This window comes from Montipora foliosa, chromosome 13 (genome assembly GCF_036669935.1).
Source record: "Montipora foliosa isolate CH-2021 chromosome 13, ASM3666993v2, whole genome shotgun sequence".
Lineage (NCBI taxonomy): Eukaryota > Metazoa > Cnidaria > Anthozoa > Scleractinia > Acroporidae > Montipora > Montipora foliosa.
Genome location: NC_090881.1, coordinates 14426489 through 14443988, shown reverse-complemented (window position 1 = coordinate 14443988; position 17500 = coordinate 14426489). Strand labels below are relative to the sequence as shown.

At 42.1% G+C, this 17500-nt stretch overlaps 1 protein-coding gene across 1 annotated transcript in view; it reads left to right on the top strand.

Annotated features, from left to right (window-relative positions):
* The window catches only part of LOC137983819 (uncharacterized), a 24473-nt gene extending 8072 nt beyond the window's left edge, over positions 1–16401 (top strand). Inside the window, exons 2-6 of the mRNA XM_068830997.1 lie at positions 1–211; positions 1426–1548; positions 2809–2931; positions 4622–4744; positions 15534–16401. The exon at positions 1–211 is cut by the window's left edge and continues 102 nt beyond it. Coding sequence (XP_068687098.1) covers positions 1–211; positions 1426–1548; positions 2809–2931; positions 4622–4744; positions 15534–15943 — 990 coding nt within the window. The 3' untranslated portion in view covers positions 15944–16401. The remainder of the gene's footprint in view (positions 212–1425; positions 1549–2808; positions 2932–4621; positions 4745–15533) is intronic.
* The last annotated feature ends 1099 nt before the right edge of the window (positions 16402–17500 follow it).

Sequence of the window (17500 nt, the reverse complement as noted above, 5' to 3'; positions counted from 1 at the left end):
ATACCTGGCAAAGCTCTCAATGGTCACACCTTTAAAGCCACCGTAGTCAGCAGACCTATTCAATGTCAAATGCTCTGTGAGAATGATCCAAAATGCAGGAGTTACAACTTCCACATTCTAACAAAAAACTGCGAATTGAATGACGAGACCAAGGAAACTAGCCCTAACGATTTCGCCACAGACGACCTAAGGTTCTACATGAAACGTGAAGGTGGGTACTGCTCTTAATCTCGTGATGGTACTGGAACGAGCAACGACCGGAGGCAAAATTCATTCCTTGCATGCGCCTCTATCTAAACCTCGACCCAGTCCAACAGGTCGTGATACCAGTTATGGTATATTGTATCACTGTCCTACACAATTGGATGCAAGATAGTTGATTTTCTAACTGGTGCAATAAAGTATATTTGTATCAAATACCTGTGAATTGATTACATTTTAAAGTAATCCAGTTAGGGTCCACAGTTCTAGAAGATCTCTGCCGTCCCAAGCCTTAGACCAATTTTGCGTGTTCAGGTAAGGATATGTATTGCATTTTATTCGCACTTCGCGCATCAAGTTATGTCGCTTACTGGTTTTAATGTATGCAACTATTTTAGCAATTTATCATTTACCACATCAAGTTTGCGTTGGTAAAAAGGTGACAACTTGATATAAATATGGAAACTGCAAACATACAAATTACTCTTTCATTTTCCTTCGATCAAGAACGTTAAAGGACTCTTAAAGGCAATAAACAGAAGAAATCAAACTATAAGATCGTGTAGAAGACACAATTTTAAGTATATATGCAAGAAAATAAGTTGAATTCTTTTTTTAGCCTATCGCCGGCATTCGAAAACATTAATCTATTTCTGTAATATTTTCCTTTCAGTAGACTAGTTCAACGACATATCGATCAAGCAGCTAGTATTAATAAAAATCTGATAATCTACAGGATACTCAGTGGCGTTAGCTTACCTTAAAGTAGTGCCTCGTAAGTAGGTGCAAATCAGGATAGTATTCAACAATCATTCACCTCAGGAATATATCCAAAGTCATTTAGGTTAGCATTTGTCTTAATATATACCATTCGGCTGCTCGGTGGCGAATATAATACTTCCTTATCACTTCAGAGCTATCACTTCAGAACACATAGAAAGTGTCAATAATAATTTTGCGAATATGTGGTGTATAAAAGCAAGCAATCATGTTTACCATTTTTGATGCAAGTTGAGGTTTTTCTTTCAGGATTTCTAAAGAGTGGATATTTCACAAAAAAAAAAACCTATATAATCTACCCGCATAAACTCTGTTCAGAGAAAGACTGATTAATGGTAAAAAAATGGGTACCAGTACAAATACAGAGTCTAACGATTTCGAGGACAGTGACTTATTGCCAATTGAAAGTAAAAGGATGTTTTACTTGTTATAATTTGTTCCCAGATATCGATGAGTGTTCAACAGGAAAACATAGCTGCAGCCATGTCGCAGTGTGCAACAACACTAGCGGTTCATATAACTGCGCTTGTAAGGAGGGATATGTTGGAGATGGACGAGACTGCTCAGGCAAGAATATATACCATTCGGCCGTTCGGTGGCAAATAATACTTCCTTATCACTTCAGAGCTAAACAATCAGAACACGTACAAAACACCAACTGAGCGAATGCGTGGTGTATAAAAGAAAGTGTTAATGTTTACCGTTCTTGACGCAAGTTGACGTTTTTCTCTCGCGTTGTCATTTCTAAAGGCTGAACATCACCTGGAAAATATTATTAGTGCTTGTTCAGTTACAAACCGCAAAATGTTGTGTTCAGAGAAAGAATATTATTGATATTGGTTATAGGACTGAGTGGAGAACCATTCAGGGAGTAATCAGGCAAGTAATTTCAAGAAAAGCTGAGCGCGCAGCGCAAGGCCTATATGAAATTTCGAGTAGATTACTCCCTTAATATCATGGGTGACAAATTACTCCCTAATTTAGGCGCGAAATTTCAGCGTTAATAATAATTTCAAGTGTGAAATTACAAAATTGCCATGGTAACATCTCTTGTATCTCGATCAGAGCCAAGATGGCGTCTAGATTTAAGACAGTGACCATTGAAGAAGTTACGAAATTAAAAGAAGCGGCAGAAAATTTAAATACGTGAAAGAGCACAATTAACTAGGTGAGAGTTTTTGAGAAGTGGTGTGACGAAAATGGCCTTGAGAAAAACCTGGAGATGATTCTTCCCGAGCAGTTGGATAAAGTACTCGAGCGATTTTACAATTACGGTTGTGAGAGTAATTTGTCACCCACGACATTAAAAGGTAATCAAATGTTTTTCTCGTGAAATTAGGAAATAATTTCACTTGCGTTTTGTCAAAAGTCTGATAAAAACGCAAGTGAAATTATTTCCTAATTTCATTCGTCGCCATTTGATTACACATACGAATTGTTCGACACAAAATTCTATTATCAATTAATCGTACCTATTGCAAAATAGGCCGGAGAGGATGACGGTGACAACATTTTTATGGCTGGATCTGCTCAACTTTTCTTTAACAGTTGTTTCTTAAAGCTCTGAAAAAAGATAAATGATTCAAGTACAACTAGCGCGCGCCTGATGACGCGTACAACTGTCCAATTACAAACTGTCCTATTAATGCTGAAATGAGAGCTATTGATAACTAATCAGATTCAAGAATTGTGATAGTTACAATTAAATTAAGGTGAAAAAGTTTGGACTCGAGAACAAAATACAGTATCTATCGATTTCGCGGACAGTGACTTATTGACAATTGAAAATAAAAAGATATTTTATTCATTCGTTGGCTGTGTTCCCAGATATCGATGAGTGTTTAACAGAAGAACACAACTGCAGCCATGTGGCCGTGTGCAACAACACCATTGGCTCATATAATTGTACTTGTCAGGAAGGATATGTTGGTGACGGACGAAGCTGCTCAGGTGAGAGGTCGTTCTGGATGTCTTTTATTCTTTACGTTTACAAGAAATTGTATTCGTTCATTTAAAACAATAACAGTCAACTTAATCTCATCGTCACTGGCTGGTCCAGGAATGCACAAAATCAGATGCACGTCCAAATTCGATATCCAACGAAAAGTGTCCCCTTAAAGTCCAAGCATTTGCGTTATTTTCAGGTAACAGTAGATCCTGTTGTTTATCTTTAGTTGACGAGAAGAATTCAGGGGTAATTTTGGGAACTAATTGCCTTAAATGATAAAATTGGGGAGAAGTGCAAGCAGGGGACCCTTCATGACTCTTACAGTTTGCATCTAATTACGTGTAGTTCTGGACGTATTTGTTTTTATCACCGGTAAGAAGAGACCCATACAGCTATGAACAAATAGTAGACGGTTCAGCGTGAACTATAAAGTCATGGTTGCACACAGGACGAAAGAAGCTTAAGAGTCGCAGGACGCGATATTCGATTGGACGGTACTAGCGTCTTGAGTTGTTACCAAACCTCCCAAGGCTGTGCAACTATGATATTATGTGACTCCTGGGATCAAACCATCTACCGAACTATCTTGCGATTAATCCAAATCTATGATAATCTAGTCAGGGGCTAAATTTCTATTAGTCCTCTGCCGTCCTAATGTCATGTACCAATTTGCTTTGATATTTGAACACAATCCCTTGACTCGCGCAAAAACAATACAATCAACGTTATATATATAACTAGCTCGCTAGTTTGAGCACTCTGGCATGGCTTAGATGTACCACATGTGTGGGACATTTGGGGTGGCTTTATAAGCTAGCTTGAAATGGTTGACCAAACGATAAACTCCTAACAGAAGGATCCAAAAGGATGCACGTTGTCTTCTCAGTTAGTATTTAAAGTTGCATATAAACTGGAGAGGAAGACAAAACTTCTCGAAGGTCCAGGAAATTTAATAAAAACGTTTCGGCCCTTCTGCCTTCGTCAGTTAATTTTTTTTTTTAAAATGGAGTAAAAGTTAAAAATCTAAGGATAAAATGACCTAATTATTACAGCAGTGGAGACTATATAGTCTCTGAAAGACGAACAATGGCTATTGTAATGGAATACAATTAAGTAGTAAATTGTATGGTACAATACAAGCCTAAACTAAAGCTTGATGACTAAAACAAAAGTAATGATGTAATAATAAAATCTAGAGTTATGCAAGTGATTCAATCTATTTATGTAATACCGACTACAAATTAGATGGGACTAGAATGGAAACAAAAAAGCTATTTATGGAACATTGAAATTGATCCGTTTTTTTGAACGGAATTCACAGCGCTTATTGAGGCCAAAAGGCTGCAGTGTGCGCAATTGTGACGCCCAATAACCCTCCCGCTTTAATAAAGTGTTATCTAAATTTCCGTCAGCATCAGTGTTCATTATCTTCTCTCTCAATCTCTCTCTCTCTCTCTCAATCTCTCTCTCTCTCTCTCTCTCTCTCTCTCAATCTCTCAATCTCTCTCTCTCTCTCTCTCTCTCTCTCTCTCTCTCTCTCTCTCTCTCTCTCTCTCTATAGCTATTTATAGAGATATATATATAGTTCGCTGTCGCTATTTGTACACTCAAAATATATATATATATATATATATATATATATATATATATATATATATATTACATTGGACTTGTCCTTTCCATAAAACCTAGATATTCCTGAATGCAAAGAGGTTCCCTCTCCTTGTGCCGTCAAAGCCGATTGTCACAATACAGAGGGCTCGTACATCTGCACATGTAAGGCTGGATACACTGGGGACGGAAAAACGTGTAAAGGTACGTAAAGATATGTTATTCACCGGCTGGGAGGTCCGTATAGGGAAAAACTGTGCCCGAGGTCTGGAGTACGGCCCGAGGCCGCAGGCCGAGGGAAGTACTCAAGGCCAAGAGCACATTTTTTCTCTATACGGACCGACCTAAGCCGGTGAATAACGTATTTTTTTTTTTATTTTTTTTTTTTTTTGTGAAAATGAACATGGCAAACTGGTTTGCAAAAGGTCTTTCTACGCACTCTATGTCGCACTGTCACAGTTGAAATTAACTTATAACTGAAAAAAGCGCTCCGTTCGCAAAGCACAAAGAAAAATGATAGATTAACGATAAATTAGAACTTCAAATATCTCTTGGTGCAGGAATATAAAGCACAAACAGTTATATTTCATGGCAAGCGCAGAGAAATGAGCTAAACAAACTAAACAATGATGTTTTAATCTTGTACGTATTAAAATGCTTTGTCTTGTTGAAAATGAAACGAAAGTTCTTAAAACAAGAGGAATAAATTTAGTGAAAAATACGGAAACATCTGTCTCTGCCTTCATATCTTATTTTTTCAAGGATTCATCTTTGTTCTCCGTCAAGTCCTTCAGAAATCAGTGCAAAACTTAGAAAACTACACGTCTAGAAAAACGTGTTGACATTAGTTCATAGCGTTGCGATTTCTTTGACTATTTTAGCGACAAATCCGTATTTTCTTTGATAAAGCAAAATAGGAGATTGTAAAATAGAACTCCAAAGAAAATAACGGATGTCGACCGAAAAACTGAGCTCAAAGGACTTCCCTGCAGTTACTAGTGGTCATTTTAGTTACAAGTCATGTCAACAGCTCACGGAAAACAATAACCCGAAAAACCACGGCGTCGCGATGTCTTTGTTTGCCTATTTTAACTGGGAATCAGTATATTCTTAAATGATGCAATATAAAACGAGTGTAGAAAACAGAACTCGAAAGAAAACAACGGATGTCAACCGAAAAACCGAGTTCAAAAAGGTTGTTTTATGTTCAACGGCGTGTCAACAGTGCACACCAGCAAGCTGTTGTCAGCAAAATCATTTGAATACTCGCCTTTTTGAAGAACATTTAGGCCTTACATTCCATTGCTGATCTTTTTCCTTGGTTAGTAAGCGAAAACTTGCATTTTAAGAGGTAGAATCCAATGTTTCGTCGCGCAATAGTAAAAATATTTTCAATTAGCCACGACAGTTTCAGCACAGAACAGATTTCGGACCGTGGTCCGTATCGTAAAAAGCTGGACCGGCTACGAGCGCGCAATTAGCCAATCAGATTCAAGTATTTAGGATTCCGGCCCACTAAGATGCTTCAGAAAAAAATAAGGATCTGTATTACATACCAGTCAACTTTTATTCACCGAAGTAGAGGAAAATATCCACAGTCAGTAAATCCATCTTAAATTTTAGTTTTTACAATTTGGCTGCTCGGAAACGTGCAAATGATACTGGCTTCCTTCCTCTGATCTAGCGAATCAGTACAGGTAGAAAGCACCACCTGTGTGGTGCATAAAAGCAAGCAATGATGTTTACCATTCTTAATGGAAGTTGACCTTTTTCTTTCGGGTTTTCTAAAGACTTGATATTACACGAAAAATACGAATATAATCTGCCAAATAAATTGCGTCCGGAGCTTAATTGAAGGTAAAAAAGCTTGGGCACGAGTGCATAATACAGAGTCTAAGGATTTCGTGGACAGTGACTTATTGCCAATTCAAACTGATCCGGAGGGTTTTACGTAGTTTCAAGGCAACAAAAACGGTAAACTTTCGAGACGATTTATTCTACACAAACTCAAAACAGTACTAAGGTCAGTCCATCACGTGTGACGCAATGTGTCACGTGCCCGACGTTTGGCGCGAACATCCTCCCCTTTGTGTTCCACGTCGGGGCTAGGAGGCGGACACTACTTCGCACTCTCAAGTAAACACAGTTTAACGACAGGTCCGGTGTAGGTACCGCTCTTGGTACGAACTTCGGCTGCTCTGACTCTCCCGTCGTCCCCAGGGAGCGCTCTTAGCATACGTCATAACGGCCAACACCCACGAGGGGAGTTCTCGTCGACGACCAGTACAAGATCTCCTTCACGAACATTAAGAGCATCATTCTTCCATTTCCGACGTTCCGTCAACGCTGGTAGGTATTCTCGGAGTCAACGTTTCCAGAAGTGTTGGGTCATAACTTGTGCGTGCTTCCACCACTTTCAGCGGCACAAGTCCAGGAAAATTAGGGTTTCCTCGTCTGAGCAGAAAGTGATTCGGCGTTAAGGCTTCTTCGTCACGATAATCAGTGCTCGCATTAGTTAGAGGGCGACCGTTTATTATTGACTCCACTTCAGCCATTAATGTAAGCAAAGTTTCAACATTGACATGCTTCTTTCCCACAACTGCTTTAAGCGCTCTTTTCGCAGACTGAACGAGACGTAACCACGCACCTCCAAAGTGCGGCGAAGACGGGGGATTGAAGTGCCACTGCACCCTTTCGTTGGATAAGTGATGACCAATTCGCTTACTGTTTAGACGCTCGGGAGCTTCTCGGAGTTGCTTTTTGGTCCCGACAAAGTTAGTACCGTTATCCGACCAAATATTGGCTGGCCTTCCGCGTCTAGCCATTATCCCTTCTTACTGCCATCAAGCAAGAACCAGTGTCCAACGAGTGAGCTATTTCAAGGTGTACCGCCTGCGTAGTCAAGCACGTAAAAGGCACAACATAGCACTTTTCTGTTTTCCTTCCATGGCCCACAAATATTGGGCTAACGTAGGCAACTCCGGTATTTGCAAACGGTGGCTGCTGATATCCCAGTCTCGAATTAAGTAGATCATCCATGACAGGCGGGTCGGGTTTCGCTCGTAGCTTACGGCACGACAAAGAACTTGCCGAAAACCTTTGAACCGTGGCCAGCCCTTTCAGGATCCAATACTTCTGTCTCAGCTCGTTCAAAACGTGCTTGTTACTTGTACTGTACAAACGGAGGTGATTGTGCATTACAATTAGACGCGTTATCTCGTGCTTTGGATCCAGTGTCAAAAGGTGTCGAGTCTGTTCAGGAACGAGGCCATTGTGTAGGCGACGGCCTACCCTCAAGCACTCTGCTTCATTGACGCAGTGGTTAAGGGTGCTGAGTCTGCATCTAACTGGTAGTCGCTTGTTTGCTCTTAAGGCTTCAAAGTCAAGCTGAAACGAGTTTCTTTGACTTTTTGGCACGGCGATCAACTCTGCGTTGTGAATTTCTGAGGCGGTAAGAGACGGCAGAACGCGATACTCTGCCTTTCTTTTACAGTTTTCGACGAAACGACAAATCCATCCCAGGACACGACGTAATTTTGTCCAGGAAGAGAATTTCTCTGGGTTTGGAAAGTAAGCTCTTGTCTCGCTAACAGATGTATGCCCTGACCACTTTGTGTTTTTTACTTCATCATCATTTTCACGGAGGGGTCCAATAACCAAAGGCCTTGGATGCAATCGTCGGCAGGATTACAGTGGTTGGGAACGTGCTTCCACTGCGTCGGGTCGGTTGTGTCGTGAATCTCCGAGACCCGGTTGTCCACGAATGTGTGAAAACGTCGGCATTCGTTAGCTATGTACTTCAACACAGTTTTCAAATCACTCCAAAAGATGACATCTTTGATGTTAACAGTCAACTCTTGCTTGACCACGCAGTAAAACCTTATGGCTAAGACGCTGCTTGAAGCTCTAAACGAGATATACTTAACTGCTTTAGGGGTGCAACACGCTTCCTCGCCATAACAAACAAAACCTTAATCGCGTGAGTACCTAGCGTAACACACAGCACCAAAGCCCATTTCAGACCCATCGGCGAATACTTGAAGCTGTATTGACGCTTCAGGACACGTGTTAACGCAGAAACAACCAGGCATTTATTTCATTTCCAGTTCATTCAGTCCCATCAGGTTTTCGAGCCAATCCTTCCAGATGCTCTGGTCCCCTTCATCTAAGGGGTCGTCCCAGTCTTTGTTCCTATGCCACAACGATTAGACTAGACATTTCGCAGGCAGCTTGCACTCCCAGTGGGTCGAACACCGTTGATAGGCGACTTAAGACTCCGCTCTTGGTTGACTCAGATGTCTGATGTGAGTAAGCGGAGAAACGAAAACCGTCTGTTTCAGTGTTCCATTTTAGACCCAATGTGCGTTCAATTGGTAGTTTATCGTAGTTTAAATCGACTGACGAGCTAGCTTTCTCTTGAGGAGGAATCTGCGACAAGACTTCACGCGAGGAACTGATTCACTTTGTCAACCTGAAACCTCCACGCGCCAAGTGAGAGGTCATTTCACGGAATATTCGCACTGCGGTGGTCTCGTCACATAGGGATTTCAGAAAGTCATCCATGTAGAAATTTTTTCTCAACTAATTTGATCGTGTCAGCAGAAACCGCAAAGTCCTGACTGTTGTCAACTGCTTTATCAATATATAGTTCGCCATACACGGGGAAGACGTAGCTCCGAAAATCATGACGAGCATCTGATACACATCAGGCGGGCGTTCCAGTTGCAGGTTCCACCACAAGAATCTCAAGGCGGGCTGATCTTCTACTATGATTTGAACCTGATGGAACATGGCTTCGATGTCAGCGGCTAAGCCAACACGCTGTTCTATAAATCGCAACAACACACCCACTAGGCTATTCAGGAGATCGGGCCCAATATGAAGTTTTTCATTCAGGGATACTCCGTCATATTTGGCAGCTGCAGCCATGACGATTACAACTTTGTCCGGCTTGTTGGGATTACGGACTGGATGGTGCGGCACAAACCACTGTTCCGGGCTTGGGGCAGATGCCTCTTCAGGAGTAAGCTTTGGAGCATAACCCTTGACAACATAGTCTTTAATAAGGGCACAGTATTTCGTCACGCTTCAGTTTCCTTTCGGTAGACTCCCGTCATTTTTCAGCCATGAGGTCGTTATCAGGAAACTTTACTTCTCCTTCTCTCCATAACACCCTGACTTCATATCTGTCGCACACATGCTTCACAGTTTTCTGTAAAGGCTCTAAAGCCCTTTGGCCTTCTCGGGAACGGGGTGTCACGTCTTCATACTTTGTACCAAATGATTCTGTTTGCTACCAGTCTTCTACTTGTTTGCTCAACGACTCCTCAACATTCAGGACTCGTTGCACGTGCATAACATGTAGACGTCCGGGTTTCATGATTGATTTAACTGAGCTAGCAAGGGTCCAACCAAAGGCTGTGAGAATTGAAACGGGCTGCCCTGGACGACCTGTTCGTACATCATGCTGCAATATTGCCTCCATCACGTTTGCTAGCAGCAAAATTGTCACGTCTTCTGAATCGACTTCGGGGATGTCAAGATCAGTCAGGTGAGGGAAATCCTGCATCATAGTACGCGTAACTCTTTGGAGGGGTAATTTCAACTGTGGTATTGTCCAGGCTTCTTCTACGGTAATCTGGACACCTGTTTCTGGTCCTTCAACGGCAACAACGTGGAATGACACTTTTCTCGAACGTATTGGTTCACCAGACGAGTTAATAGTGCTAAGTTGTAAGGGGCTATCCTTACCACCCGGACCGATAGCGTCAGCAAATTCTTCCAAGATAAGCGTAGTTTAGCTGCCAGAGTCCAGCAGGGCAAATGTATTTACTTTGACCTCGCTGGCGGTCGCAACTGCTATGGGTACGATTTGCAGCGGAACAGCAGAGGGGGAGCAGTTCAGACACGAAGATCTGGTGAAGACGGGTGCTACTCCATTCAAGGTCAAGACGGGTGGTGCGCTGTTTAAAGGTGGTGGAGCGACGAAAACCGGTGCCGCGCCGTGGATTAGCGAGTGGTGGTATTTGCTACAGCCTTTCACATCACATACTTTCTTGCGCGAGCAGTCACGTGATTGGTGGTCTGCTGACTCGAAGCAGGAAGAGCCAGCCACTTTTCCTTGCCTAACTGAGCTCTATGATTCATATCCATCGCAATGAATTTGTTGCACTTTTCAATGTTATGTTTCTTGTTGCATATCAGACAAGCTCTGATTTCCTGCCATGGCACCTGTAGCTAGGGTCGAGCATCTGTGAAGCTGCTCTTGACGGTTGTCGATGCCATGATCTCACTTTCGCGGCGGTCGTCTATAGCCAGATCTTCCGCCCTTCGGCTGCTTACCGAGGCTTGGTAAGGGTTCACTGACTAAAGTTTTGGCACGTAGTCTCGCACGGAGCCATTCGTCAAGATCAACTAATGTGGGAATAGTAGGATGTATCTCAATCTTCCTTTCTCCCCACTCTTCCTTTAACGGGTCAAGTAATTTCTGCAACACAGCACGCGTGTTAGTCGAAGATGCCAAATCCTGAGAGTATCCCAAACTCTTCATCGTGGCGACTGCATTGTGTAGCGTGTTGTAGAATGAACGAGTGTTACTTCTCCATCAGCAACAATCGGGTGATCAAGTACGGTCTTCATGAAGACTCCAGCAACAAGTTCTTCATTTCCAAATTGCTCTTCGAGTTCTGTCAGTGCTGCCTTATAGAGATGGCCATGATTCAGCATCCCTCCGATAGCTCTCTTCGCATTTCCAACAAGGGCCCTCTGGAGGTAAGTCATTCTCTGTGTATCGGTGAGAGGTTGGTCATGTACCAAACATTTAAACAGTGATATGAACTGAGGCCACTCGAGAGGATTCCCTGAAAAGTGTGGTGGCTCTAAACGCGGTATCGATTTCATGAACGCTGGTGTCGACTGTAAGTTCGTTTCTCAAGGTGTTGTACGCTGCTTAGCCGAGAGCTCTTTGATCCACGAAAATTTGAGGCGTTCTTCCGTGTCACAATAAGCTTGATCGATTTGGGGAGTCTGCCTGCAAAAAGTGGAGGATTTAATCGGAGATGGCAACTTCACATTTTGCTGAGGTAAAAGGACATTTGGGTTTTCACGATTTTCTACATTTTCCGATATTTGGGCTTTAATGTCACGGTAAACAGTTTCCTCTTCGGCATCTTTAACATCTCACAAACGGCTCTCAATATCTGCTGGGTCTCCTTTACCTTTAGTTGGTATGTCAAGCTGAGCTCCTAATCGCAATTTTTCAGCTTCGTATTCGAGTTCTCTTATGCGTCGGTGTTCCTGTAATTGCCTTTCCTGTTCGAAATTTACGGCTCTCTTGCGCTCCTCTTCCAGTCGGCGTTGAGCTTCTCTCTTTGCTTGTTCAACTTGTAGATCCATGACACTTGCACGCCTCTCACTTTCACTGGCACGCGAGGGTGCACCATGACCGCTGGCTGACTCAAATCGGAACAAGGGCGCATATTCACTACCAGCCTCTGAAGGCAGTTCGCTTTCTCTTTCGTTTATCGAAATTTGAAAGCTTTTGAGACACAAATTTGCTCTTTCGGCGGCATTTTCCGTTAGCGTGAGGTGCTCCTACAATCCTTCAAGTTCCAAAAATGATTCGTATTCTTCGCTGGCCCGCTCGAGTTCTTAAGCGCTTCTTCAAGTTTTGTGGCTAGTTGGCGTAGTTTCCTTCGTCTTCCATGCGACTTCAGAAGATTCGCAGCAACGTTAATATGCCTCGTGGGCGTAGCCTTTCGGCGAAATCACTGCCTCTTAGCCTTTTCCTTTCAAAAATTGTCAGAACGGCTGGGCCCAACGACGACACGCACTTCTTGATCGTCCACATATTGCACGTGGTCGAGTTCATGATCAAGTTCATTCGATGACATTTCAACTCACAAACTCTTCATATCAAACCAAAATTCATCAAAGCAAACGTTCAGTGTTACGTACCATGAACCTGGCTCTGCTACCAGATGTTCCGGACCATTTCACGTAGTTTCAAGGCGACAAAAACGGTAAACACAAACTCAAAACAGTACCAAGTTCAGTCCATCACCTCTAACGCAATGTGTCACGTGCCCGAGTTTTGGTACGAACAGAAAGAAAAAGGATATTTCTCTAATTTTTTGACCTTGTTACCAGATATCGATGAGTGTTCAACAAGAAAACACAACTGGAGCCATATCACCGTGTGCAACAACACTATTGAATAATGACTTGGGTCAATGTTTCTACAGACAGAGCCGTTGCTTGCATGCGCCCTTGTCGTTGCTCGTTTTTCATGGTCACTCTTTGGCTGGTTTCCATCGTCTCTAGAGGGAAGAGCTGCAGGCCAGACTGATGCATCATCTTTCGGGAACTCTGCTCCCTCTAAACACACCTTGCTTTCGGCTAGGTCACTGGCAGAGAGGCTTCTTGTTGCCAAGTCTGCTTGGTTCATCGCTCCTGCGACATGCCTCCACTGCTCAGGGCTTGTTCTTGGTCGAATCTCGACAATTCGATTGCCTGCAAATGGTTTGAACCAGCGGCTTTGGTTCTCTGATTGGTCCCAAAGAAAATTCTGTCAACAGAAACTACTTTCACGATGTTATGGGCCAGGCCACTTAAGAGGACAACACCCATATGCTCTAGCTTCGGAACTGTCATAGCTTTTACTGGAGACAGACGACGCCTTGATGCAATAAGACGCGAAGATAGAGTACTATCCTGGTATCAGCAGACTAAGTAGGCACCAGATGCAACGCCGTCTTTAGAAGTGTCTGAACATATGTGTAACTCAGTGTTCACTGGGTTTGACAGACGCAGGCACCGAGGGACGGCAACGCTTTACATTTGGGGTAATTCCAATAACCACTTCTTCCAACTAACCTTCAAATGATAGGGTGGCACCTCATCCCAGTCAACACTAGCCATCCAAATCTCTTGCATCAAGACCTTTAATCTCACAGTAAATGGCGCCAAGAGCTGAAAAGGGTCAAATAGTCTTTCTATAGCGCTGCGGACATTTCGTTTGGTGGGCACTTTACTGTCGTAAGGAGGTTGAGCATGAAAGGTGAAGATATTTCTGTCGACTTCCCACGTAGCTCCTAGGGTCTTGGTCTTAGGCATTTGATCGTTACTTATCTACAAGGCAGATAGTCGGTCCACTTGGGGGACGTCGACCACTGGTTCTTTTTAAGGCCACGTGCTAAACTTATCTTGAAGCTCAACCTGCAAGAACAGCTCCAAAATGTCAGCAGAAAGGGCGACTGGAACTTGGCGAAAACGTGCCGTTTGCTAGACCAAAACGTGACGAAAACGTGTCGTTTGCTAGGCCAAATGGCATTGTTCAAACTCTTTCCACCATGCTTCGCTGCAGTACCAACCGGAAAACCGGAAAGTGGGTTAGTAACCACTGCTCTTCCGTTTCACACTTCGCTACCTTTCTTATGTATTGTTTTCTTGTCATAATCCTCAAAAATCTTTCTTTTTAGTGACTTCTCCTAGCTTTTGAGTCTTTCAGAAGCATACTCATAATCGTTAGTGAGATTCGGTTCACCTTCTCCAAATCTTGTATCGACCATTGTTAAATTCCAAGCTCTCAGCTACACGTGCAAATGCTTCTTCCTCCTGAGCTGTCATCGCCTGTTCAGTTGCGTCTTTAATTCCCTGGGCTTCATGTTATCAAAATGCACGCAGGATCTCATTAGGTGGTGACAGCTTAATCACGATACTACGATACGAACGGGGGAAATGAGAACGGTGCGCCGATACTCTTCCAACAAGGTACTCTCCCAAGATACTCTTCCAACTTGGTGGAGCCGAAACACACCCAGTCCAGATTTGTCAAACGTGCAATGGGTTCATTTGGATGATAACCATAAACGTCTTTTAACTCATGATGAAAGACAGAATGGTCACTGCCAATCATGACATCAGTGTGGCGTCGTCTTGATACATTCTCAAATGGCACTTGGCTTAAGTGGGGCCACTTCCTTTTTAGCTCCGACCCGTAAAAAGCAGGAGTGTCGCCAGCAATGTTGTCAAGGTCATGACCCTGAATGGGGCTGGAAAAATGCGAACAAAATGCAAGCTAATGCTTGCCGGCTAAAGCTAATGCAAGCTCTTCAGCAGCAACCTCTGAAATGTAGGAGCTTGTTGAAGATGGATCCAGCTTGGCATTCACTCTCAGTTCTTTGATACCGTTTTTAATCATGGCTGGAAGAATCATCAAGGAAACATGCTTGGTATGCCTGGTGTTGTATGTCTGCTCTGGTGGGTGTTGGTTTTGTTCTGGTGTTGGACCATTCGTGCCTGCTCCTTCACCATATGGCAGTTTAACACCTGGTCAGGGTTGTTGTTGTCAGAATTTGATTTGATTTGATTTGATTTAGTATCCCAGTAAATGTGCGTTTGATTAAACGCCGGGAAATTCACAGACTTTATAGCAACTGTCAGTCGGGTTCCTACAAGGAAATCTTGAATAGAGCTTTCCAGTTAATCATAATTTTATTGTAATTTGTAATACTAAAGATATTTCCGTTCGTAATTTGTAATACTAAATTTTTTCCGTTCGTAATAAATGAATAGCTAGAATATGTCTTTATGAACTATATAAAGTAAAATTTACACACCTGCCATTGCTCTTGCTATAACAAGTTGCAAAAATAGTGGAGACACCTCACATTCTTGGGGCGTAATTAATTTCCCTATTATCTCTCACACTGCAGCCCCCCTCCCCCCCCCCCCCCCATCCTTATCAGAGTTGCTAGCAAGACAAAAAAATGTTGGGAACTTAAGCAGTCATCATTGAAAGGGGGAGGGGGGAGAGGAAGTGGAAAAGGTTTAAATTCTAGATACGGTGGGCATTGGAAGCTAGAAAAGGTGTTTTTTTAATGAAAGTGTCTTGTTGTAGCAACTTTCCTGATATGTTTTATCACCAAAGGCCAGAATAATATATTTTGTTCTGTTCAGATTTTTCTTTTCATCAGATAATTTCCGATTTTAGTGATCATCATTCATTCAGCTTCTGGTAAAATGATCTTCACATTACCATACAAGGGGCAAGTCATTTCTGGTACAGTTGGATCTTCTGTAAACTTCACTTGGACCTTTTCTGGTGGAGTTGAAAAAATTACTTGGGGACTAAAAAACCAAGACTATCCTGGAGATATTAAACCCAAGCTAGTGGTCCTTTACACCTCTGATAGCTCAGTATCAGTTCAAGCTCCACCCTTTTACAGCCAACGTGTAAGTGGAGTCTTTGTTGGTGATGCATCCTCTGGTACCGGACAGGCCATATTTACCATCAGTGACATTAAAAAGGAAGATCAAGTATTTTATAGCTGTCAGCTTACAAAAATTCAAAATTATGTTAGAGTCACAATAGTCGACAATGTGCAATTGACTGTGGACTGACATTTCCATAGTGCAGATGATTTTGTCAATTAGAGTTTAATATTCCTCTCCCTGTCTTTGTAAGTTGACACGTGGGTTGAATCTGTAGGGTAAGAAAAGAAGGTCCATAGGGTATATGTAGATCGATAGTGGTTAAATTAATATATGTTCCCACGCAAAAGTTCTGTAAACAAAGAAATCTTTTCCAATCCTTCCAATCCTTGAGTACGCTTCCGCTGTATGGTGCCCCTACCTGGTTAAAAATTTTGTTCTCTTAGAAAAATCTCAGAGAAGAGCTTCTCGATTGGTCTTAGGTCAGCGAAGGAGAGAGATGTCATATGAAGATCGCTGTGAGATGTTGCGTTGGTCGCAGTTAACTGATAGAGGGCTATATTTTTCTTTGATTGAATGCTGTAAACTTGTATTTCGATTGAATAGCCTTTGCTTTCGTGATTTTTTTGAGTTCGCTTCAAAACATACCAGGTCCAATCACAAGGAAAAACTGTAATTGTTATAAATATTCTTTCTTTGTTAAAATTATTTGCGAATGGAATAACCTGCCTGCCAATGTTGTTGAGATAGGAAATTTAAGACGTGTTAAAATAGCTCTTAAATCATACATGCGTATTTTTTAGGTTTTATCCATCTTAGATTTTATTCATAAACATATATTTTTAACTTTCAGTTTTGGAAGTTTATTCACATAGGGTTAACCTCATAAACTTCCTTTTTAGGGTAATATATAGATTTAGCCAAGCCTAAAAGCGGAGCTCCCTGTCCATTTATTCTTACTGCCTGTACGGTTTGTGAAAATGTTTCCACTTGCTGCTTTAATGAGCTAAATCATTTTCTTTGCTTTCTTCCATAGAAAAAATTATTTTCTAAGTAATGACTTCCCCGGTAAATTTTACGCTAAAAACCAATATCGCATGAATCACTCACAAAGCGATGAGTGCGACATCAGTATTTCCAGTGAAATTTACTTTGCAATTCACCAGTTTGGCAAGATTTTTTTCTTTAACCGAATGTGTTTTAAAAGAAAACAAGCATTAAGCACAACCTCAGCGAGCGAATTGAAAAGACAAAAAGAGTCAACTGTCAATAGCCAGCGAATAGGAATCATGCTAATAGGTGCTAGTGAGAAGGTGTGAGATATTTACATAGTGTAACAATGGCAACACCCTGCTCGCCATTCTCCACAAGGACTTAAAGTATGATACATTGACCTCGTTGCCAGGATTTTTCGGTTCCCGTTACTTTTATGGAAGGTGCCTCAAACCATATAATCAACAAGGTCGTCACCGATGTTCCGAAGGTACTACGATTATGAGTTGAGTTTGGACTGAGAGAAGTTTGGCGCCCATGTTTTGCCGTTGAAACCCTATTGTTGTCAAGGGGAACGCAAATAGTATTCATTAGCAACTTTCTGGGCTCTGATGTCATCAGTTTTCTCTTCACGCGAAACTTTCAAGCAGAAATGGATAAGTTTTGTTGTAGCTGCTAGCTCAGTGAACTCTGGTCATTATTCTTTTGCTTTTCTTGTCGAAGACATTACCAGGAGATGTTCAAGTCTCAATA